Source organism: Crassostrea angulata, chromosome 3 (assembly GCF_025612915.1).
Source record: "Crassostrea angulata isolate pt1a10 chromosome 3, ASM2561291v2, whole genome shotgun sequence".
NCBI classification, from domain to species: domain Eukaryota; kingdom Metazoa; phylum Mollusca; class Bivalvia; order Ostreida; family Ostreidae; genus Magallana; species Magallana angulata.
In genome coordinates this window covers 25,779,132-25,803,640 of record NC_069113.1, presented here as the reverse complement: position 1 = coordinate 25,803,640, position 24,509 = coordinate 25,779,132, and the positions used below count along the sequence as shown (strand labels likewise).

The 24,509-nt window shown below is 32.8% G+C and overlaps 1 protein-coding gene across 1 annotated transcript; it reads right to left on the bottom strand.

Moving 5' to 3' along the window:
• Positions 1 to 1,379: 1,379 nt before the first annotated feature.
• LOC128178945 (protein flp-like) lies at positions 1,380 to 10,478 on the bottom strand. Its single transcript, XM_052846381.1, has 6 exons — positions 10,340 to 10,478; positions 9,779 to 9,978; positions 8,447 to 8,617; positions 7,077 to 7,340; positions 2,099 to 2,358; positions 1,380 to 2,015 (listed from the first exon to the last, which is right to left on the bottom strand). The coding sequence occupies exons 1-6, from the start codon at positions 10,460 to 10,462 to the stop codon at positions 1,414 to 1,416; spliced, it is 1,620 nt and encodes a 539-aa protein (XP_052702341.1). The 5' UTR covers positions 10,463 to 10,478; the 3' UTR covers positions 1,380 to 1,413.
• Between the last annotated feature and the right edge of the window lie 14,031 nt (positions 10,479 to 24,509).

The window sequence follows — 24,509 nt, the reverse complement described above, 5'->3', positions numbered from 1 at the left end:
TTCTTTAAGATAAAAATTATTAAGAATAAAGGGAAAAAAGATATGAAAAGAGGTTCGTTCTTTTGCCTTTGAGCAGACATAAAGTTGTTTTTCAAGCTGATTTTTCTCTTTGTTTTATCGTTTATATGTATTTCCTTTTTTTTTTTTAACACAAACAGTTACTAGCGTTAGTTACTAGCGTTTGTCACATTCATTTTAGATCTTTACCTGGAATTTTATTTTCAATATTGTAAACGTAAAAATGAAAACGTAAAAACGAAAATGTAAACAAAAACATGATCCAAGCTTTGTTTACATTACAAAGAATTGTGAGCTCTGTATCTAGCCTTTAACTCGACGACTGACACTCAAATTTTGATTGGCTATTTGAAATACCTTAATAAAGCATTGTTAACATTAAAAACGGAAAATTAAATTTTGACCAAAATCGTTATCATGCCCTTTAAGGTTTTTTGTGGGTTTTTTTTTTTTTTTTTACATTTTACCACCTAATTATTTGAGAGTAGAAATTGAACTTCTCAATAAAATGTTAAGAATAAATAATATTCTAGTGATGATCTTCCGGCATACTGCAAGGGTAAAGAAACTAGAAATTACTGTAGTCAAGAATTATATCTTTTTTATAACACTATTGTCATTAATTCTATAGGTCCAACAGTGTAAACCAACGTGAAGACTTTTGTCTTTTTCAACTTTGTACATGCATGTTGATGCGGTTTACAAATATATTTACCATCTGATGCTGTGAGAATTCATTTCAGAATGTCTATTAGTACGAATTTGATCCGACCCATATTCCAAAATTGAATAACTTCATGTTCTGTGATTATTATAAACGGGTTAATTAATAAATATCAATGCTTTATGTAAATAGCAGTTAAGCATACAGAAATGAAATGCAAGTATTAACAGACAATAAGGATTTTCCATGACATAACATGCATGTAGTTCAGGTTTTTTTTTCAAATGCTATACATTATACAATCATTGCTGTTTTTGAGGTCGATACGATGATTTAGCTACCCTCGAAACAAAATATTCACCGAGATGTACTTCGGGGCTAACTAAAATCATCGCATCGATTGAAAAATAGCAATGATTATTTTGTTATATGATACAGTGACGAATTGATACAGAAATATCAAATTAAGGGTTATCAAACAATCATTTTAGTTTGAAGCCATAGCTGAACAAATTGAGAAACGCAATATTACATTGGACGATATCTTTTTAGTCTAATGTTGAGAAAATCAAATGTTATATTGACCTCCTAGGTCACGCGGAGTTGAAAATAACATTCTGGGTTTTTTCTAGATAGCGGGATATGAGCTAATCAGAGAGCTAGGAATTAATCAATCATATAAGTAAAAAAAAATTATTGAATTTTATGCAGTCTTTATGATTCCAATATTTTTACCCTAAAATGACACTAGAATCTACATAGCTGGAAACTTTGATGAACACGGGAGGGTCTTTAGGTTCAAAGCTTGTGACTTCAACACTAGAAATGGATCCATTACTATGTGTTTCATGGTAAAACCTAATTGTGTGCAGATTATACGGAGAAAGGCCTTCCAAAATACCATATCCCTCAGCCGCAAACTGGTCGTGGGAATGCTTTGGGTAAAGGTTCCAAAATGCAACACCATATTTCATGTCTATAAACCCTGTGGAGGAGTTCCGAAAAATGTGCAAATCCCCATATGCATCATTGTGATAATGCCCGACGTATTCCAAAGGCGATCTGGTGAGTCTGTTAGATTTACCGATTAAATGTAACGTTTCTGACGGTGTTGAGAACCATGGTTCGGGAAAAGAGCATATCGTACTGGAATTTAGCCACGTGTCTTCCCCCAAAGCGACGTCTGCTAAGTAATTGTGGAGAAGAGTTCGGAAGATGAAGTCAGAATCTTGTCCGTTCATTGTCGTAAAGATTCCAATGTTCATATCCGGAATGAGAGTAATCAACGATGAATATCCGAGGATGGTTCCCGTATGACGTAATATTTTATATTCTGAAAGCGAACAAAAAATATATATGCCGTATCAACATAGTGCAAAAAGTCGGACAACTAGACATCACATTCTAGATATGTACCTCTATAATGACCATTTCTCCATCCCAGGGCGTAGTTGTCTTCACTCGTTGTGTGGGGAACCTTCGGCTTCGAAAAGTATTTACTTATTCCAAGAGATGTAATGGAGTTACGCGCCTTATAGGTGGACTTAAGTGTTTCTGACAACATGATGCGATTTCCAATTTCGTTTAATCCACCACTGAGATGGAATTTCATCCACTTAGCCATATCATGAGCACAACTCATGAGACATATTGATCCACATATCTTCTCCCAAGAGCTACAATAGTTGTTTAAAGTGTCTTCAATTTTGACTATTCCTTTTCATATTATGATCAATATGTGGACATGTAAACGCATGATTCTAAAATATGTTAATATATTTGTACATGTATTTATGGAAACATCAAAATTAAAGGGGTATTTTTTATTAAGGTTTTCCGCTCTCAGCGGAAAACCTTACTATTATTCTGAAAAATTTTTAAATTTCTTATTATTTTTTTTTTTCTTCTAGACGCCAACTTTGATCCTTAATATCTCCCTCGTTTGTTCACCGATTGTTTTGAAATTTTCAGGACTGATAACATGCCGCGTGATGTTGTCGTTGCATATTTTAGTTGAGGAAAATCCCTATCCGGTTTTGAATTATTCCCCTTTTAGTAAAATTTAACGACTTCTTTTGTCCTGGGGGTTTAGTTTTAACGATGACTTGCAGAGTCTCAAAGATGGGCTGGTTTGGAAGGTAATACATTGAATTTGTGCGAGATATATTTTATTTATTATTTAAATGCAAATAAAAGGGGTGGTATAGATGTTGAAACAAAGGTAAGAAAAAAAATCAAAAAAATTCGCGTATTTTCCGTGTTAGTTCTCTACCTGATAAAAATTTGTTAAAACATGTATTTTAAAAGTTCTTGGTCTTACCCAGACCTTTCATTTGGTATACCGAAAAAGGGGCTGGCCCCTATAATTAGGGAGTAAGAGGCGTCCAAAGTTTCTTGTCAATAACTTATAAAGGATTAAAAATTTCTAATGCATTATTGAAGCAAAGTTGTAAAGAAATTAATTTTGAATCCTTCTATAGTATTCAATTTAATGTTTTCGTAATTTATAGTCAGTATTTGCAGAAACAATTGTTGTCAGTTCGGTCCATTTTTTGTGGGGGTGCGCACGTTTATGAGGTTCTGAAAGGGCTTCTTGTAATGCACTAACTGATACATGTAGTGCGCAAAAATAATTCCACATAAAATTCCCAAATGTTTTTATACATATGTACATTTTCATTTCATATAAATAAACCTCTTTGACCTTATTTTTGTTGTTTGTTTCATAACTGTGCCCCTGTCTATATTTAGATGCATTACGAGACTCAGGTAACCGATCGATAGGAGAGTCGCTAGCTGTATTCAGGCCGTCGCCTAGACGACAGTGCATGTGCTTGTAGAGCTGGACGTACACGATTAACGCCCCACTGTGTTACTGTAACAGAGACATTTTGAATTGTTTCAGTACTGGGAGATGTGTTAATAAAATGGTTCCAATGCATGGTAATTAAACTCAACTTTTCTACAATACGTATACACGGCCGTCATATAAAGCCGTTGTGTATTACTGACATGACAAATGTACGCTGGCAATTTAAACGAACGCGGGATTGCTCCCGATAGAACAATTCTTTTAAAGCAAAAAAAACAAAAAAAAAAATACTGATTTGCGATGGATATAATATAATTATCATCGTGGAGATGATTTTAAAAAGTGAACTTAATATTCGTATACGATAATATTTGAATCCAAAGCCGCTAGTTTTAAGTTACGGTTATTAGGGATATTAATTATGACTTGCCCCGCGTTTCAGGTTTTTTACTTGCAAAACATCTACAAACGAAAATACCAAACAACCTTCAGCAGCAACTTACAAATTATTTATTCCATACACAATTCTAAAGAGGTAATTAAATAAATTTATAAATGCTTTATACTTGTATTCGCTATCTTCCATGGAAAAAAGTGGCATGGAAAAAATGTTGTTCAATGTTCATCAAATACGCTGTAGCCTAAGCAATCGAAAATAATTAACAAACTGTATATTGATAGATTGACATATCAACAAACATTCAGACTCGCAATGTGTTTTCTTACAAGTTCTATAAAACGTAGACTCAATGACTGAATTTTTTACCGTTTTCCGTCTGGGTTATTTTGAATCACGGGTGTACGTTATGTGTAGCCATATAGATGAACACTTTAAGTGTTTAATTTTCAAAAGAAATTGTGTATACATGCAGAGCAATGCAATGCTAGGACAGTAAAATTCCAACAATGTATATGGTGAGGCCGGTCAGACTGATACTGGTTCTGCTTGTTCTACAAATAGCGAATGTAAGACGAAGTATTTGGGTGTTATATTTTAAACAAATATAAGTATTGCTTTCTTAAAAGCTTGCATTACTCAACAAAGTATTTTATTGGAATCCTTCTTAGTTACCTTAGCTGCATCTATGTACCGCTCGGTCTGTATCCCAGAAAAATTGACTACTATGTATCCGAAATTTTTCATACAAGGTCTACAGACTTGCAGGTAACATTACCTTTAAAAATACATTTTAGAATTTGCCGCTGTTTATAAATTCATTAAAAAGACGCGCAGAAACAAGTGGTAATATGTCGTTTGATATGGGATTTATGACGTCTATTTATATTGTTTTCATTAAAATAATTTCATTATTTCAAGCTTGTGGGTGGAATGAAATCAGTTTCACATGTTATATGACATAAAGATGTCCTCTCCCCACTTTTTCTCGAAGCAACTATTTTTTATAAAATTTACATAAAAAATTGAATTATCATGGATTTGCCCCCCCCCCCCCCCATTTTGGTAGCATGTAAAAAAAATGGTATGAAAATCATGAAATTATGAGTGAAATTTTGGAAAATTCAAAATAAAATTTCTTTTTTTGCTTGTCAAGACATTCACATTCATCCTTCACCAACAATATTGCCTTTTCGATATTTGTCATCGTTGTAGACCCGTGTAACAATCTGTTAAGTAGGTGCTTGCACGAAAAAGAACCCCTTGCTGATCTACATTTTCATTGACGCATACAAAGAAAAAAATATATTTTGATTTATTTTTGAATTTCTTTTGATGTAAAAATAAAAAGAGAAGAAATTGCATGGTTCTCAGTCTCTCTTTATGCCTGTTTATTAGCGGTTAATCCAAGTTCATTTTGAATATCCTTTTGTAATCAAAAAAATGCGATGTAAATTTTTTTCATGCAATATTTCGGATAAAGCAATGAAGAGTTGTTTCTTGAAATTTTATTAGACCATAGAATTGTAACATGCTAACATTGAAAATTGTAGCCGATTTCTTTTTTTTTTAAGGTAAAACTTTATTGATTTAAAAAATGATTCTTTGAGACAAACAAATTGACATAATCAATAAGAGTTTGACAATCTCTAACTGCAGGTCTGTAGCTTTTAGTCAGAAAAAGAATCGGATGGTGACCTAGGACACAGATCGTCCATCCGAATTTCTTGAAAATTGCCATTATTTTCGTACGCGGACGCAATACTCACCGAGACTAAATGGTTCGTATCTTAAGTTTTAAGTTTTAACTGCTTTGAAAGGTAATATTGGTTTTCTGATAATTATGAACATGAATAATTAAATAAAAATGGTTAAAATTACAGTAAAATTACCGGCATCGGTCTTCTCCGTGCGCGGATCTAGAAGGGGAAGGGTTCCAGACCCCCCCCCCCCCCCCCCAGCGAAATTTCTTTCAATTACGTGTACATTATAAACTTACCAAATATGCCTCGGACATCCCTTGGCAAACTCAAATAACCGTCTGACTTTTCAACCCCCACCCCGGAAAAATTTTCTGATCCGCGCATGTTCCCCCTCCTCGAAATACAAAATTATTCTTCAAAACCCCTTGTAAAATTTCCAGGATCTCCGCATATATACTAAGAGATTTATTGGCGCTTGCGTTCGATAAAAATGCGTGTAAAACGTTTGCCAATGGTCTTTTTACCTTCGTACCGGGCATAACCACAGTCCCACTCTGGGAATAAAATGCGGCGAATCAAACTAGAGACAACGTGTTAAGATCTGTATTTGCTTATAAACATGTAGTATCATCGTGCAAAATGCACTGTTCAATTATAATTTTTTTTTTACTTTACTTGTAAAATTCAACATCTGTTTCGTAATTTTTTCTCACAGTTTATTTCTTACATAGTTACTTTTTTTATTTAGTGATTGACACTTTTCAGACTTTATATGTGATTTCAAAGAGACAGAGTGTCATGTCTCGAGGACTGTTAATCTCTTAAAACAACATTGTGCAATTATCAGATTTTCATTGCTTGGACATCAAAGACTCATTGAGTTTATTTAATTATTTTATATCTGTGAACCTTTCACTCAGCTTACTTATATCATTACCTGTCAATTGCAATTTATACTCATTGTTAAGATTCTTATAAATAGTTATGTACAATTGTCAATGCGCAGTCTGGAATACGGCGGCCAGCCCCGTTTATTTCTCTGGAACTGTATACTGGTGGACCTTCGGGAATACGGCAAACATACCCTTCGTTTTAGCTTACGGCCCACAGCGCGCCCCAACCTTTTACCTTATACACTTTACGCCAACATTCCCTCACCCGGTTCGTACTGCACACGACCGATGCAGATCCAGACGAATTCTCTATCACCGTAAAATCTACGCGGTCACAGAAATATAATACTTTGTTTCTCGGTGTTTACACATCTAATATTGTACTATGGTCAGCTATCAATTTTTTGTAATACGTCACAAGTATATGACGCAGCTACGACGGAAAACCTAATCGTTGCTTGCAACGAGCTCGTCTCTAGTTCATATCTCTATTTACTTGCCGCCTTTAAATATAATTCAAATGACATGGGGAAAATATCCACTAATTATGCCCCTAGCTATCAACCTTAATCTGCATGATCATACTTACTCGTAAATATCAGGATGAACCTCTACTGTTGTCGATTTGGTGACATCATTGGTATAACCTTTTGCCACATGGCTTCCTACTTTCGTTTTTGAAATAAAAGAAGAATTGAACATTCCAAGAGGCGAGAACAACTCGCTCTGAACCAGGTCTTCCCATGATTTCCCGCCTAAACTCTCGGAAATTGTCGTAGAGAGCCCAAAGGCGACGTTTGTATACGTATAAGTCTCTCGGAAAGGATAAATCGACTTCAGATGTTTGAAAACACTAAAGAAAAAATATGTTATCAAACGATTAAATCAGCATTTTTTACTTTTAACCGGATAATTTTTTCTCAAAAAATGAACCTGGTTATGATTATGAAAAGTTATTTTTCTTTAGGGAGAGAGAGGAGAGGACGTTGATCATATGAATTTTGTTGATCACATGACAGTTATTGTAGAATATATCGTAATAGGTAATAAACATTTTAGAAGTCAAGGTGTTTGATTCGTTCAATTAGTCATACTGTTAAACAAAATCGTCGTTTTGATTTTTAACCCCCCCCCCCCACCCCCACCCACCTACAAATTTTAATCCATTTTAGTAGGCTGACATAATCTAATCAGTAACAGTTTACGTAATTTCCTAATTTAAATGCCTAAAATTGGGGTAAGCTAGGATGATTATATTGTAGTATCTCCGTTGAATGCAAAGATAATGAAATTTTTATGCACATACTAAGGTTGATTTGAAATTTTAAAGTAAATTCCATTGAGTATTTTTTATGTGCTATCACATTCTTTTCAAATTTAGAATCAAAAACTTCAAAATTTAAAGTGTTGCTTTTATCAATATTTTCGTAAACTTGTGATATTGCTATGTAAACAAACAAATCTTGTAATCAATTTTTCAATTTATTTTTGCTCTTAGAATTATTGAATAAGTTTGAATAAATTCCATTAAATTGATTAATTAATTCATAAAATTAAATTAGTCAGAAAAATTATAATGCCATAAAAGGTAGATAATTCATATCACAATATCTCCCTTGTAAGGCAGAAAAGAGGCCGCAAAAATAATATTTGTAGTAGAGGATATCTTTATGTTAATGTGTTTAAAAATAAAGCAAAAAAATTAATCGATAAATGATATGCACATGTACTTGCCTTTGGCTTGTTTTTGTGGAAAGGGAATGCGGTGTTTTTGGAGGGTTTTTTAAAAATTTGGTCACATGTTAGACTTGAAAGTTTATAATTAAAATTTACTTTTATCGTTCCCTACATTTGGTAGTCAACGCTTGACGCATGGCTTAAACGATGGCGTTTGCTCTAATGTGTCTGCATAAGATATCTGATTTAATTCATAAATGACTGTATATTGAATGTACTTGCCTTGGAAAGTTTGCTCTGGTAAGTTTGGGGTTCAATCGTAAGAAGTCATGTTTAGGGATGGCTAGTGCATGTGATAAAATGTCCCGGATATTTGCATTCTCTGTCCTAATGGTGTTCGAGAACTCGAAACTGCTGTCGTAAAACGTTCTCAAGTTCGTGTAAATGTTGTGGCTGAAAATGTAAAATATGACAATATTATCTGTGTATGTCTACGAAAATCGTTCGCAATGAAATTATTACAGCCCACGGTTTGCCATTTTGGCATGGAACTTTATAGGTACTTTATAGGTGTATATACACCTAACGATTAGAACGCTGAGATTCTGGTATCACCAAGTACAAAGGCACACTATGCAAACACAGTCATGAATAATGCATATACCTAAGGTGTACACAGCCTGTTAATTCTGTTTATGACATCATCTGAATCCATGAAATAATGCCAAAACGGTACACCTGATGTTAATTTTTTCTGTATAGTAATAAGATCTATATTTTCATTCGCCCTGTGCAATTAAATGGCTTCATTTTCATTTTCAAACTATACCAATCAACAAGATATATAAAGGTGTCATTACGTTTAACTTAGCTTGGTTTACGGCAGATGAATTTATCATATCATGAATTCTCTATGTCATACAATATCAACGGGATCTAAATAAGTCTTTCATTGCAGTGAGCTGGATATTATTATATTTTGTCCATTTTTGACTAGGAACGTTTATCTATGCAACGTTCTTTTAAGAGTGTAAACTAAATTATATAAATAATAACTTTTAAGGTCAAGATCTGGCAAATGAAAGGTGCCTACATGTTTATGAAATTCAAGATATAAACTCTTTAAATGATGCTTCATAACAATATCGTTGTTTCATAGGGTGTACCGGGGCTTGAATTTTTGGTAAACAAAATGAAAAATCATGTTTTAAACAATCATTTTCTATGAAATATGAAGGATAAAAGTAACAAATATCAGAGTTTTGTCCATTTATGACTAATGAAATGTATCTAGAATGCCTACAGCCTCTCCAAAAACGGCATTATACAAGCTCTTGACCTCCTCTTTAAAATGATGTCAATTTGAATATAAGTACTGGGTTTACTTTTACCGTGATTAAATATAGAATGTCAAAATATTGTTTTATTTTCTACATAATTCCTTTAAAGCCGTAAAATACGGGAAAAAAAATCATCAAATCAATTATGACGTCATAATGGTTCTAGCACCAAAAAGACAGTCTGGAATCAATTAAGCAAAACTAGTGACGTCGCCGTGTTTGTAAACACACCGTTATCATGAAATATGATCAGTAAATATCAAATAAACATCACTTTGAGCTGTGCTGTAGCAGTTTCACCAATAGAGTCGCAGAAACTGCTTTGGTGATTGACGCCAATCGAAACAGAGTAAATTCGGTGACCGGGGTTCCATTCTGGAGGTTAGCCAATCCGTATCCCTTAGATAGCAGAGCTTTGCCATCTTTGACGACTGCGATGCTCAGGCCAGGGATTCGCGGACGACATTGCATTGCCTTTCGAAAAGACACAAAAACACAACCGTTTTTACATGTTAATTAAGACTTAAAGAGTGAATTGACGCAGTGACTAACTCACTGTCTTTAAAAGTTGACAGATGAAAGCTTTATTAACATTTTCATTAATTTTTTGTAACTAAAGTGTTTTTGTCAAATGACGTGTTAGCTGATGACAAGTTTCGCAAAACATCATGTTGAATAAGAGATCTGTTTCAACAATTTATATGCTAAATTAAATAAATGACTTGGACAAACAAGTTTTCTAATGAATGTCTTCTGATGTCGCCTCTTTAGCAAGGCACTCACGTAGATTTTGGAGGCGTTGTGTGATATTTTTCAACAAAACTTTTTTATTTACCTGTGTGATCACCGGATCTACGGTGTTCTCGTAATTTAAGTCTGAGGCCACAATTAATGCCACGTAAGCCAACAGTATCACCATCCATAACAAAATTTTTGAATCGGCAGTCATCTTACACATAACGAAAGAAACAACATGCTACTATACAAAATTGCCTTATCTACCAAAATTTGGCAAATCTCCATTATTTTGATTTTGCTGATAAGGTGGAACTACAGAACATTTGTGGTACTGGAAAAGCAGTGGTGTTATTTGCAAATCCCTTTAAAGGGGATATATTGGTTTAAAATTGATTAACCTTACTATAATAAATCTTTTAATTTCATACATTTATGCTGTTGCAAAACTCATAGTAGAATAACTATTGGTGTACACTACTGAAGCAAACTAAGAAAAAATAAAAAATTAAGATGTTGCTATTATTAAACTCTATTAATATCTGTTATTTCTAGAAACAGACGTTCACGGTTGTTACGTACTTGTCGGCATAGTGAAGCAATCAATTCAGATTTCATATTTCAACAGACAGATAAATTTCTATGCATATAAATGTGACACTGTGCAAAAATACTTTTTATGAACGTTTGCAGCACAAGAAGAAAAGGCATATGTGCAGGTAAAACTATATGCGAGTAATAAGGCTAAAACTAACTTTCAAAACCATTAAAATCGTATTTGTTTCCTTTTCTTGAACAAAATAAATAATGCGTGTTTTAAAATAAAACTTATCCGAAACCTAGTTGTGTGAAGAAATAGCGAGTAAGATGAAGCTTGTAATAAATAATTTTTATTTAACATTATAATTATGACTTTTGAATTTTTTTAATGTTTTTAACCTCGATTGAAAAGATTGATTAATGCAAAAGCGGGTTAAATTCATCTTCATTGAAGGTTATTTAATGTTAAAGGACAAAGAACTTGTGATTACGCCCACAGATTTTGTTTCGTTGCTGAGTTAATTAGAACGTTTCGCAAAAGTGACATTAATTAACTATTATCTGCAAAAAATCCTCTTTAAATTGTTTTTCATTTGTACTTGTCAAAGATATGAACTTTCACTTTGTATTACAGAGAGCCCTGGCAATGAATTGTTCCGAATATGATTTTTAATGGTGTCGTTACTTCGAGTTTCACAGATGAAAGAATTGTCCAATCAGACCCACCCTTGATGCATGAATAATTTAAACAAAATAATATTGCAAACAAAAAGATGACAGTAGCGTTCGTTTGTTTATTTAAAAAAAAATTGCTAAACACCAAATGCCAAATTAATATTACAGCACTGCTCAGACACAAATGTTGGGGGTTCTAGACTGCAAACATTATCCGACCTATCGATCCAAACAAAGTAAAAAAAAAAAAAAAAAAAAAAAACACTTCGCCCTCTTTCAGCAAACTCGGTATATAAGTGAATGATAAAAATACATGTCTATTTTAGCAAAAGCGCAAAAAAAAACAACCTCTGCAACAAACTCCCCAGTAACGTCTTGCAATAGCCACAATTTAATGAGCAAAAATCAGCCAGACTAATTTTGCTGGATATCCAATTTTTCTACCACCCAACAACTAAATAAAGAAGATCCTCAAATAACTAATAAGTCTACGATTAACATGTCCTATAGATGGAGGCGAGTATTTATATTGTTAATTAGTTTTAAGCCTTTCCCACACTAAATAATTATATTTTTCGCCATCAAAGTTAATAGTTTAGATTGAGATCATAGTTAAAGCTCCATTTTTTATGTCGTAACTTTTAAATCTTTTTATAAAGGTATATGAAGATATGGACACAACATAAAGCTGGTGCCATATATATTTTTTTAAAGAAAATTTATATATGAGGGGTTTTTATGGAGTTTCTGGTCATAATTATAGAACCATTTTAACAAGAGCTTGGACTTTGAGTAGTTGTGTCAAACATCAATGTGACGTAGGCATGTGTATTTCATTACTAGCCACACAGCCATGGTCCTTTAAAATCAACAAGATTTGTCTGGCTTATGAGCTAAGACTACGCAATCGGTGCATATTTCGCTTGAAACCGCTTCATTTTTAACTTGTTTTGACGCAGGAAATAAATAGCTACGTCTTACTGAAAGTCCAAGGTCTTAAAGTGGTTCTAATGACTTAGTTGTTTTTTTTTCTATTGCGGGAAACATATTATCCATAATAAACTTTTTAAAAAAAATAATGCTGCTTTGAATAAAATAAACTTCCCAATTCCAAGTCGTTTCAGAATAGGGTGCTGTCAACAAGTTACACATGATATCCATTTATGAATATTTGTTATTGCTGAATTTTATTTCTTACCATAAACCAATATTTTAAACAGGTTCATAGCTGATTGTGACATAAGGACACTTTATGAATATACATGTACATGCAATTATAAAGATTTCTTGCAGAAATTCTGCATCAAATATAATAAAAAACCATGGTGTAATCTCATAAAAATAATATATCAAAAAATTAAATCATCATATACCATTTTTATGTAAATAAAAACAATTTGCAAAATGCTTTAGTAAATGCAGATTTTATTTTTGAATTAGCAATAAACAAATTTTTCATAACCACAAAATTAATATTATTAAATATTTAAATGTCTAATTGTTTGTTGACAAAATGTCTCATGAAAATTTGAAACAAATGGAAAATCAAGAATAAACATTGCAGTTGTCGCTCCTTTGCCAATGGCATTACAGTTTAAAACAAGAGGCCCATGGGCCATGTCGCTCACATGAACAACACTTCCTTTTATCATTTTTATTAGTTTAAAACATTTACCCTATATATTTCTATGTCAAACTTTGAACTTCTGCTTGGGCCCCATAATTGGCTTGGGAGTAACTATTTTAGATATTCAGAATTTACGATTTTGAGAATACCGCGAAGTTATCTCACAAACTGTATCATTGTAGTTTTTGAAAAGAAGTTTTTTTTTAACATTTCCGTTTATATTTTAATGTGAAATTCTAAACCCCTCTTGAGGCCCCAGAATTGGTCCGGGGGTCACGATTTTAACAATTTATATTCTACATTATCCGAGGATGCTTGCACATTAATATCACAAATTGTAGCATTGTAATTTTTGAAAAGAAAATTTTTAAACAATTTCCATGATATTTTTTATATTAAATTTTGAACCCCTCTTGGGGCCCAGTGTTAGTCCAGAGGTCACGATTTTAACAATTTATAATCAACTTTTTTTGAGAATGCATGAATAATAATCTCATATATTGTAGCACTGTAGTTACTGAGAAGAAGATTTTTAAGCATTTCCTAATAAATTCTATGTCAAACTTTGAAACCCTCTTGAGGCCCCAGTATGTGGTCCGGTGGTCACGATGATAGCAATTTAGAATCTACATTATTTTAGAATGTTTGTATAGTACGATCATCTCACAAATGTAGCATTATAGTTCCTAAGAAGATTTTTAAGGTACATGTATTTCTATATTATTAAATTTGAACCCTCTTCCGACTCCACTATTGGTCCAGGGATCACGATACAATTTAGACTCTTCACAATAAATACAAGCTTTGGTATATATATATATATATATATATATATATATATATATATATATATATATATATATATATATATATATATATATATTGAGATTTCTGTTGCAGTGGTCCTTAAGTAAAATTTTTTTGAAGACATTCAAATGTACTGAATGAGCAAATTAAGGAAAGAGTAAAGTAAAATCTTCTTGCGCGATTCCAGGTGCATTTAGTTGATGGTTTGAGTGAAGCTGGGGTTGCAAAATTATTTTCTGATGTTGGAAGGCATAAATACTTAAACGAGAAAAGTACACTATATATTTATATAGGGAAAAAACAATCCAGGATTTGTACAAAGAGCATTCAATTTGTGCTTTCTGACTACTTATTTCTCAATCTGAGAACAGAAACTCAGGTGTATACAAGTATAATCTGCATGCTGACTTTTCTAGATAATTTTAACCGTCGATTCTAAAAAACGCTTGTATTACCACATTCGTCACACATAGGTGGATAACTTTCAGGATAGTACATTTTAACACATGCCAAAAAGATAGAATACGATTTTATTTAAATTCTAAATTATAAAAATGTTAAATTTTTAAACCATATCATAAATGAAAATGATTCTTACATGGAAATTTCAAATTTTGTATGAAACTTATTCAAAAATTGTGAAAAATAATTATTTTTAGTCAAGAAGAGGTTTATGTTTTACCATGTAACTTTCAATGAGCTCAAGGGCTTTTAGTATTCTAGGTTTTATATGACCTCATCCCAATAAAGGATAATTTCTAAGAAGGAATGGAAATTTACATCTAAGATGCATGCTGTCACACTTCATGTCTGCATTATTTTATCCACGCAGCAAATAGCCATGGTCCAAAACGCGATGAGGGATGTCGTCAAAATATTTGAATGAAAAAAATGATTTATCATTACGAAAGTCAAATAAGCTAAGAAAAGTGAACTGTATGAAAACGGTTACAAAACTGACCACCACTTCTTTTCATACAACTCTACACCGTACACCCCCCCCCCCTCCTTTTTTTGAAAGAAAATTGCATAACATTTGCCCGATTTTACAAAGAAGTATCAACAAATAGTTGTAAGATGCTTACGTTGCTATTTTGCTAAGATAGCAAGTGTCTTATTTGGCATCCCAAGGTGTGTTGGGGTCATTTTTAATCCGATAAAGACCTAAATAAGACGTACTAACAAAGCCACGGGAGGGAATACTTTTGCTATAACAATGTTTGTTTTCAGATTGTTTTTTCTTGTGTTATTTCTCGGAAAACAGTGTTCTTGTTTAAATGTTACAAATCATGGAAGCGATATCGATAAGTTGGAGGAAATTGTCCAACAACTGAATGCTTCTCTTCAGCACATGCAAACTGAGCAAATACTTTTCCGTTCCGAAATTGACCAACTTAGGAATGAGACGATTCACCTTAAAGCAAATCTCTATTCACAAAGTAAGGTTTTAATATTTGTTCCAATGTTAAAAATTTTGATATACATTCGAAAATTACATATGAACAAACAGAATGATATTCTTTTAATAATAAATGCTAAAAACAAATGAAAAAGGTAATTTCGCAATGAAGTTAAGTACATGGTTCAATTTAATTTCCAGGTCATGGTGCAATCGCATTCACTGCAAGACTATCACGTTAGCCCAAGGTCAAACTGTAGTGTTTGACAAAATACAGCTGAATATCGGAAACGCCTACCACGAAACGTACGGACATTTTAGCGCCCCCATTGCTGGCCTTTATCAGTTCGCGTTGACACTGTTGAACAATGGAAATGAGTCATATTTTACCCTTGTGAGGAATGGAAACGAACCGTTAGCGGCTCTTTACTCCAAAGCCGGTTTCATACCTGCCTCAGCTGTTGTTGTAGTGCAGCTAGAAGCCAGTGATGTTGTTTTTGTGAAAGCCACAAACGTTGGTGCAAATCTAGATGAACCTTTTTATTGTTTATTTAGTGGATATTTGATTCAATAACGAACGTTTAATACTGTGCAACTTTTGTGGCCGGATGCAATGCGTAAATTCTAGATCATTATATACAAATAAACAAAAAAAAATGAAAATAAAAATAAAACAATTGGAATTGAATGATGTTTCTTGTACGTAAATGAATAAATATTTACATTTTTAGAGTCTTTGTCTGTGATAACTTTACGAATTGATTTTGTACTTACAGTCCAACAAATTCAAATGACGCATTGCTTGGCGCAGGGTTTGCATAAGTAAAAGAAAAGAAAATCACATTAATATGTAAATGTTTTAATATTCTGTCATACAATTGCTGTAATTTATATAAATAAAAGTAATAACGAATCATTCTTTGAATAATAATTTCGGTCGGGGCGTGACCACATCCCAACCAAAATTATCACCAAGAAGTCATCTTTAAAATGTTATTTTTTCCCATTAATTTCTGTGTGGTATTTACCTTATTGTTGATACAAAATAGGGATTGGATTAATTTTGCAATTGATCGCTCGGTTTATTTCTCAAAATATATTTTGCCCGAATCTTATATGCGTTCTTGCTTGCGCGAAATATATCAATGTATTGTTAATTCAAATCACAAAACAAATTTTACTTTTAATGAAAATGATCCAGAAAACAAAAATACTGTAGGAATACGTGTAGCCACCAGGAATCAACTAAAAGCTGAAGCTACTACTTGGAATGACATTTATATACCTGTCAATTTGGAACAGATTCAAACAGATGACCCGGATCACGAAACTAAAAGGGAACAGAAGAGACCTGATTTTCATCAAATACAGACTTAAAGTCCTGCTAGTAGACATTATTGTAAATGGGATTTAATTGTACTAGAAGATGGTCTATTAAAAAGAGAAACTTATCAAAACATGGCTCTTTTAAGAGTCTTCAAATACTTTTACCAAGAGTTTGAAAAGATGATGTTTTACATCAAGTGAATGATTCTGTCATTTCTGGACACCTTGATTAACCACTGCAAAAGTACGAAGAAAATTCTATTGGTTTGAAATGAGACAAGATATTAAAATATGGGTTTCTAAGCGCCAAATTTGTTAAATGAATAAGCCTCCTGTTAAGCCTGTTAAGGCACCATTTGGATATATCAGAGTGGTTGCCCCATTAGATAGAGTAGCCACAGATATATTGGGACCATTACCAAGAACACCTCGTAGAATAAATACATTCTTATAGTTATATATGGACTACTTCACCAAATGGGTTGAAATTTTAGCAATACCTGACCAAACTGCCATTACCTGCGCAACTAAGATTTTAAATAAATTTATTGGTCGTTTCGGGTGTCCCTTGAGTTTATACATAGTGACCAAGGCTAACATTTTGGGAGTCAAATTTCTAACGAACTCTATCTACTTTTAGAAAATAAAAAGACGGAGTGGTAGAAAGATTTAACAGAACTCTGGTTAACATGATTAAATCCTATATGAAAGAAAAAAAGACCAAAAGGGACCTCAACTTGGGATGCTTAGCTCATAGATGTCTTCAAATTTCTCCCCAAATTTTATAATGTTAGGTAGAGAATTAAAACTACCTTTTGGAGATTTTATTTTGTCCAAATGAAAATGATGACTGCAGAGCAGCGCAGTCAGTGACTATAAACAGATAAAGAAATTTGCAATAAAACATTATCTAAAGACTCATGTGACAAGAGACACCAAGCTTTATTTTCCTGTAGCAAGTGTGATTATGTTTCAGTTACCCTTAAGGATGTGGAAAATCATGGGAAATGGTATGGACCGCACAAGAATACAGATCTCCAGAGAATATTATTAAAACAGCCAACCCATATGTATGGAAAGATGACCACCGTAGACGTAGAGAACCTATTGGAAGAAACTGCCAGCCTTCAAGTTCCCAGTACAGTTACCATGGAGCACACAGAGAACACTGGCATTGTGGCGCCCAAATCCATTACTGAAGTCCCACCATTTGAGGATATTCTGCCTGATCTACTAGGAGTTGGAGATAGTGGAGAGATTGACAAGTAGGAGAAATAAGATGCATCAGTGATGGCCTTAGAACAGATATAGGAGGAAATAAGAAAACAGGGAAAGCGACAGATGCGCGCTCTACAAGAGCAGACCAAGGCAATAAACAAAACACCTAGTAGTACATGATATTTTTACAACAGTGGATTACAACCATGGATTTACCCCTTTGCCAAACAGACCTCCAACTCCAGTTTTAAGCAGTAAGCAGAAACCAGGAAAGATCTTCACGAAGGCCACCTAACCATTACCATCGCCCACGAGTTGTCGTGCGACCTCACCGACCAGTGCCCCCAGGAGTAGGGATATTCAAAGGGAAGAAAAATGAAAAAGATCCAGAACCTTATTCACAAGAGAAAAAAGCCGGTCGAGGTTCGCATCACCGCCCTTCAAAGAAGATGAAGTCAATCATTAAAAAGAGTACTTAGTATGTATTTAGAAATTTAAGGGTAAAGTTTGTACTTATGGTCAAGATCTAGTAAATGAAATGTGCCTACAAGTTCATAAAATTTAAAATATAAATTCTTTCATATGATGCTTCATATCAATTGCTGTGTTCGATAGGGTGTACCGGGGCTAAACATTTTGGTAAACACAATGAAAAATCATGTTTTAAACTGTCATCTTCAATGAAATAAGAAGAAATTGAAGAACAAATCTCGGAGTTTTGTCCATTTTTGGACTAATAAAATATATCTAGAATGCCTACAGTCTCTCCAAAAACGAAATAAAACAAGCTCTTGACCTCCTCTTTAAAAGGATGTCAAATTGAATATATGTATCGGGGTTACTTTTCCCATGATTTAACATAGACTGTCAAGAAATTGTTTAATTTTCTTCTTAATTCCTTTAAAGCCGTAAAGTTCGGGAAAAAGATTCTTCAAATCAATTATGACATCATAATGGTTCTAGCAACAAAAAACACTCTGGAATCATTTACTAGATCTTGGCCTTAAGGGTGTTATTTACTCAGGGTTTGAGTTCTCAAATTCCGATTGTTAAAAAGTTCAATGTAATGAGTAAAATTTGTTCTAAACACAAAAAGTATTTATGAAATAAATTATTATTGACAAAACATTGAATAGTTTTACCTTATCATGGAATTATGCTCAAACAAAAATTGACTTTTAGCCAAACAGAGGAAATTCGGACTAAATTTTGCAGATTTTGTTTTCTGCTAAAAGTTTTGTGGCATTAGTCTAATATTAAAAGTTAGGATTTTATATTTAAGTCTACGTAATTTTGCATATTTTCCGTTGGTTTTACCTCACTTATTCATTAAAATAATCTTATGGCACGAATAATAAAAATATTGAAAAATGCTTAAAAACGATGAAAGACATCATATCTCAAAATTTTGATCATTGACCTCATATAAATTTTATGCCAACAGAATAAGGTCAATATAAGTAGTTCAATATCATAAATGTTTTCGTATTATCATCATTCAATTTTTTGTAAAATTGAATCAAAAATGGGTAGGGATTTGAAAACAGATAGAGGAAATTCGGACTGAATTATTTTTTTTAATTGATGCTGAAATCTTAATGTTGTGTACTTATTTAGTGCCACTACCATTCATAAACTGTATCTTATTTTTTTAAGTGTTTAATTATTTGTAATATTTTTGTAATTAAGAAAATCTCAATCGTAGTGTAAAATTTTATGGGATTTTTCTTGGTTTTTCAATAAATATTCAATGGCCATTAACTCAAAAAGTAGGTCATTGACCTACTTTTCTGAAAGTGAAAAATAACAATACAAGCAAAGGTCTAAAACACACAATAGATGGTTTTTCATTATCATCAGTGGATTTTTTTTTCATTCTGAGTAAACGTCATCCTTAAGGTGGGTCGCGGGTTTGCTTTCGTCATCAAATTCTGTAATCAATTTAGACAACTCGAGAGGCTGTTTTGTGCACATTTGTTTATGACGTCAGAACGGAGACATCTCAAAGTTTCCCGCTTCACATTTTCTAACGTCAAATGCTCTTAGTTATAATATAGCAATTCGATTTAGGTCTATAGTGTAAACACTGTAGTAGTAATTCATACCAAGTCTTAGTTTTCATGTAAGAATCGTAAGTTAGAAATGTAGATTGGAAGCAATACATCATATTTATGTAGATTATTATCAAGAATTGGAGCGTTACTTTTTCACTTTATGTGAAACTGTACATAAAGGCTAAGTAATGACAGTCATGTAGTCTCGAACGTTTGAGAGAGAGAGAGAGAGAGAGAGAGAGAGGTGTAAAATAGTTTGGGTCGGTAATAAAGCTTAAAAGCGTTAATAGTAAGTATATCGTAACTATTTTGACCGAAAAAAGGGAGGAACAAAGCCGGGGAATGAAATTTTCTAAATTAGTTGTAAAGATTTTGATAACCATAATAAAAGTCCATATCTTACGAATATCATCCGTTTTCTAGATTTAAGACTATTTGCATATATTTACACTAACATAACATTTCGACGAAAGAAAGTGGAAATGGGGAACCCACTTAAAAATTTGTACCACCCTTTTCTCTAAATTTTAGATATAAAAAATAGTATGCTCTGCATTATCTGATTTAGAATAACAGGGAAAATTTTGGCTTTTTAATTCAATACCTTTAATAGCAACTAAACAAATCTTTATAAATATAAAAAAAAGAACGTTTTATAATGCAAAATCAAAATTAAGAATTATTGTTTTTTACAGGCCAATGCTATACGGGGGTACACGGGAGGCCTTATAACTTCGGATTCATAGTAAAGATATGCTTCAAAATTTGATTAATCTCTGTATTATTTTCATACTCTCCAAAATTGCTTTTTCAGAAATATAAGCTATAGTTTTAGCTTTAGAAGTCTAAATTGATTTTTAATTAGTGATTGTTATCATTAAATAAGCGGAACGGGTTAAAAATAAATGACGTCGTACTTACGACGTCAAATACGAAAAACACGACAGTTTTCGATAAAATTTTTAAAAATAAAGTTAAAATATCAAAAAATCTAGCGAGAACACTTATAATTTTTTTTACATTAATTTATTTTAAATCACTTTTTCTTTACGCATAGAAACTGTTGATAAATTTGTCTAAATTGTTTAAAAGTTACTTGCAATTTTTCAAAAAAAACTCAATCTCACAAAATGCTTATCTCCCTATGTAATCATTGGAAAGCGTCAAAACAGCACCATCAACAATACCAAGTTCAAGGCGGTATTGTATAAAAATGGCGTAGGCAAATTTGATTAATATTTTATATAATAAACTGTAAATACTACAGAACGATTTGACTCATTTTCAGGGTATGTTTTCTCGTGAGATTTTTTATGGGGTAAACCCGCGACCCACCTTAAGGATGGAGGTTAGATTTTAACATGTATGTTTATACTAAAACTGTCCACTGATATTTTTTTAATATCAGCAAAGAAACGGAAGATTGACAAAACGCCATCACTAGAACTGATTGAAGTTGAAAAAGAAAGATTAGAAATAGAGAAGAATAGGCTGGAAGTTGAAAAGAAAAGGCTGCATGTTGAAGAACAAAGGCTCGTTATCGAACAAACAAGACTGCAGTTGGATCAAGAGAAGCACAGCATAAAACTTTGTCAGCTTGGAATTATTTCCAATGCCACAATCACTTCACAGCAATAAATGTATAACTCAACTATGAATGCTTTATTTCTTACAATTAAAGGACGAATTATGTACAAGTCTATATACGACTTTCTGTATGCCAAATATTTCACACCGCGTGGTATGCATGAAATAATAGAAACATGCTTAATAACAATTCTTCCTTCTGGATCTGGGACTTTATTATCAATACAGATATTGTGCAAAACTGCAGTTGCCACTATGCTATTGCAGGCTCTTTCAGGCGAGAACTGTAGTGCACCTCCTGATGTGTCCACACAACGAAACCGCGTTTTCCACACTCCAAAGCATCTTTCAATGACGCATCTTGTTCTCGCATGTGCCTTATTATAGGAACTTTCTTTGTGGGTTGTTGGGTTTAAGGAAGAAGTCTTCTCATTATCAAACATACCTCTTATAATAAGAAATTCTTGAAATTTTGACACAGTCAAACGGATCGTATTACCAAATTATTCTATTAGTTTAATCAAATTTGACTTTTTTGTTTTTGCATAAACATCAGGTCAATGTCACTACCTTTTTCCTCAACGTAAAGGATGTTTGTAGTTCGGTAGACATTTGTTTAAATTTGAAGATTCTATTCTTCGATGAAATGATAGAATATCAGAATGTCTATCCGCTTATTCTACTAAATTGAAATAAATATCAATACTAAAATTGATATTGCTTAGCCGGCATTTCCTCTAATTTTCTTAAATTTTGAAGAAATTTTGATTATTTTTGTATGCTTCCAATGATAAAATATTTCTGATTTTTATGTATTATGAAGACTTTATATAAAGATATAAATTGACAGAAAAGCTAATATATTGACCATTTAATAAGAGAGAAAAACTTATTTTAGTGATTTTTTAACAAAAATCAAAGTATAGAATGGGCGCTTATAAAAATGTAAGTTGATAGGCAAATCATATTTTAAAAACATATTCTGAAAACTAAGTATCATATTGTTAGTTCACATTAGTAAAAAAAAATCCAACATTAATATTATTGGTTTTAAAATGCTATATCAGACTCATTAATCTGCAGCAATTCTGAATTGCGAAACGTGTGATATTTTCCTACGCCAATATTACACCAAAAATATAGTCTTTGTTAGATTCTAAACATTAATTAGATTTTCTATGCCAAGTTGTATGATAGTAATTAAGAAAGAAAAATATTCTATTTTAATTTCCTTTTAATTTGATTTAATGAACAAATAATCAAATTTACGTTTGACAAGTCGAAAACCAGAGAAGACTCCTTCCTTAAAACAGGTGTAATCAAATATGGCCTAGGGGGATATCCACTATCACCTAAAAGTCATCCTCTTGGTATATTCTTGTTTTCAAAAAGTTGGCAAAGTATAGAATTGTTCCATACGAATGAATCATGGGATGATCCCGACCATTTAGCTACCAAATTAATAAACTTTAATTTGGCATCACAGACAGCCATAGTGTTAATTGAATGATAGTTTTTCCTGTTAACGAATACATTTTCCTCAAAAGACGGGGACTTAATTCTAACATGTGTCCCTATTATTGCGCCTATAACATTTGGAAAACCACATATTCTTGAGAAATCAAACATGGAATTTGTAATTGCAGTCTCGTTATTGGGTAATTTAATATAGCTCGGACTTCCTTTAACTAAAGATATAGACACATCCTTTACAATCCTTGAAATGCTAGCTTTACTTATACCATGGAGAGTCGCAGTAACTGTCTAGAAATTCCCGGTAGCGAAAAAACGTAAAGCAGCCATGACCTGGAGGGACGGTAGTAGCGAATGTGACCTTCTTGTTGGCCTTGTTATGTCGTTTCCTAACTCCCGGCATATGCCCAGAATCAAATGGCGAGGGAGTCTAAACTTTTATATTATTTCAACATCATCCATGTAATCCAATGGGTTGTTTCTGTCCCTAAATACTCTTTCTTTACGTAAAAGATCCCTACGATATATTATGGCACATGCAGCCGCCATATTTAGTTTGTTCCTAAGACATTGATTTACCTGTCTTAAAGTTAAGACATAACTTAGGAATTGCCTAAGCGAAGACGAGATTTGTGAAACGGATATGTAATGAACTTAGGAAAAGGTTCTTTCCTAAGATATAACTTAGTCCTAAGTAGGCTTTGTGAAACGGGCCCCAGGCCCCTGAGATTTACTGTCCCTCAATCTGATTAAAATCAGATCCTTTGATCCGCTCACTTGGATCGCTACACATGGATCTGAGTTTAATCAGATTGACTGTCCCTTAGCATTTTTTAAAAGAAGTCAAACCTGTAAATTTAATACAATACGACTTGTTGTTAGGTTTAACAAGTCTAATGTTACATATAACTTTGACTTGTCCCACATCTATTATGCGTCATTGATTAAAATAATATTTTTCGGGTTGGGATTTTTATTTAAAATTTGTCTGTTTTATGGGATATATCTATATGTAATCAGCGACTCCATTAATTAAATTTTCTATCATTCATTATTTATTCATGTGTGTATGATGAGTGTAAGCTGAATATTAATTTATCAATATAAATTCTCATTTGTTGAAATCGTTGATAAACTTGTTCGCTTAACTTAACAAATGTCTTATATATAAGGAATAATGAATCATTCTTTGAGTATTATGAGGTGATAATTTTGGTCGGGGCGTGATCAAATCCAATAAAGCCCGACGTAATGATTCCTTATTACTTATATTTACATATGTATATAATTTTAAGCCATCGTACAATTAAATCTTTAAATATAAATAAGCAAACCCCGCCAGCGCCTCAATTTGGCGTCATTTGTATTATGGGTTATATAGTACAAAATCGATACGTAGTGTTATCACAGACAAAGACACTGGATGGTGTAAATATATCTTATTCTGCGAATGATTGAGTTATTGGTCGTTATTTAACCATGTTATGAATACACCCGGTACTGCTTCGTTACATATTGAAAGCAAATGCATATCATTGTCCCTTCGTGTAAATAGGTAGAAATT

Excerpts from the sequence above, each read along its gene's own strand:
- LOC128178945 (XM_052846381.1), bottom strand. The coding sequence starts at position 10,462 with ATGTGTAAGATGACTGCCGATTCAAAAATTTTGTTATGGATGGTGATA. Across the intron at positions 7,341-8,446 it reads ACCAGAGCAAACTTTCCAAG|TGTTTTCAAACATCTGAAGT; the intron begins GCAAGTACATTC and ends TTTTTTCTTTAG. Across the intron at positions 2,359-7,076 it reads GTTCATCCTGATATTTACGA|CTCTTGGGAGAAGATATGTG; the intron begins GTAAGTATGATC and ends CAACTATTGTAG.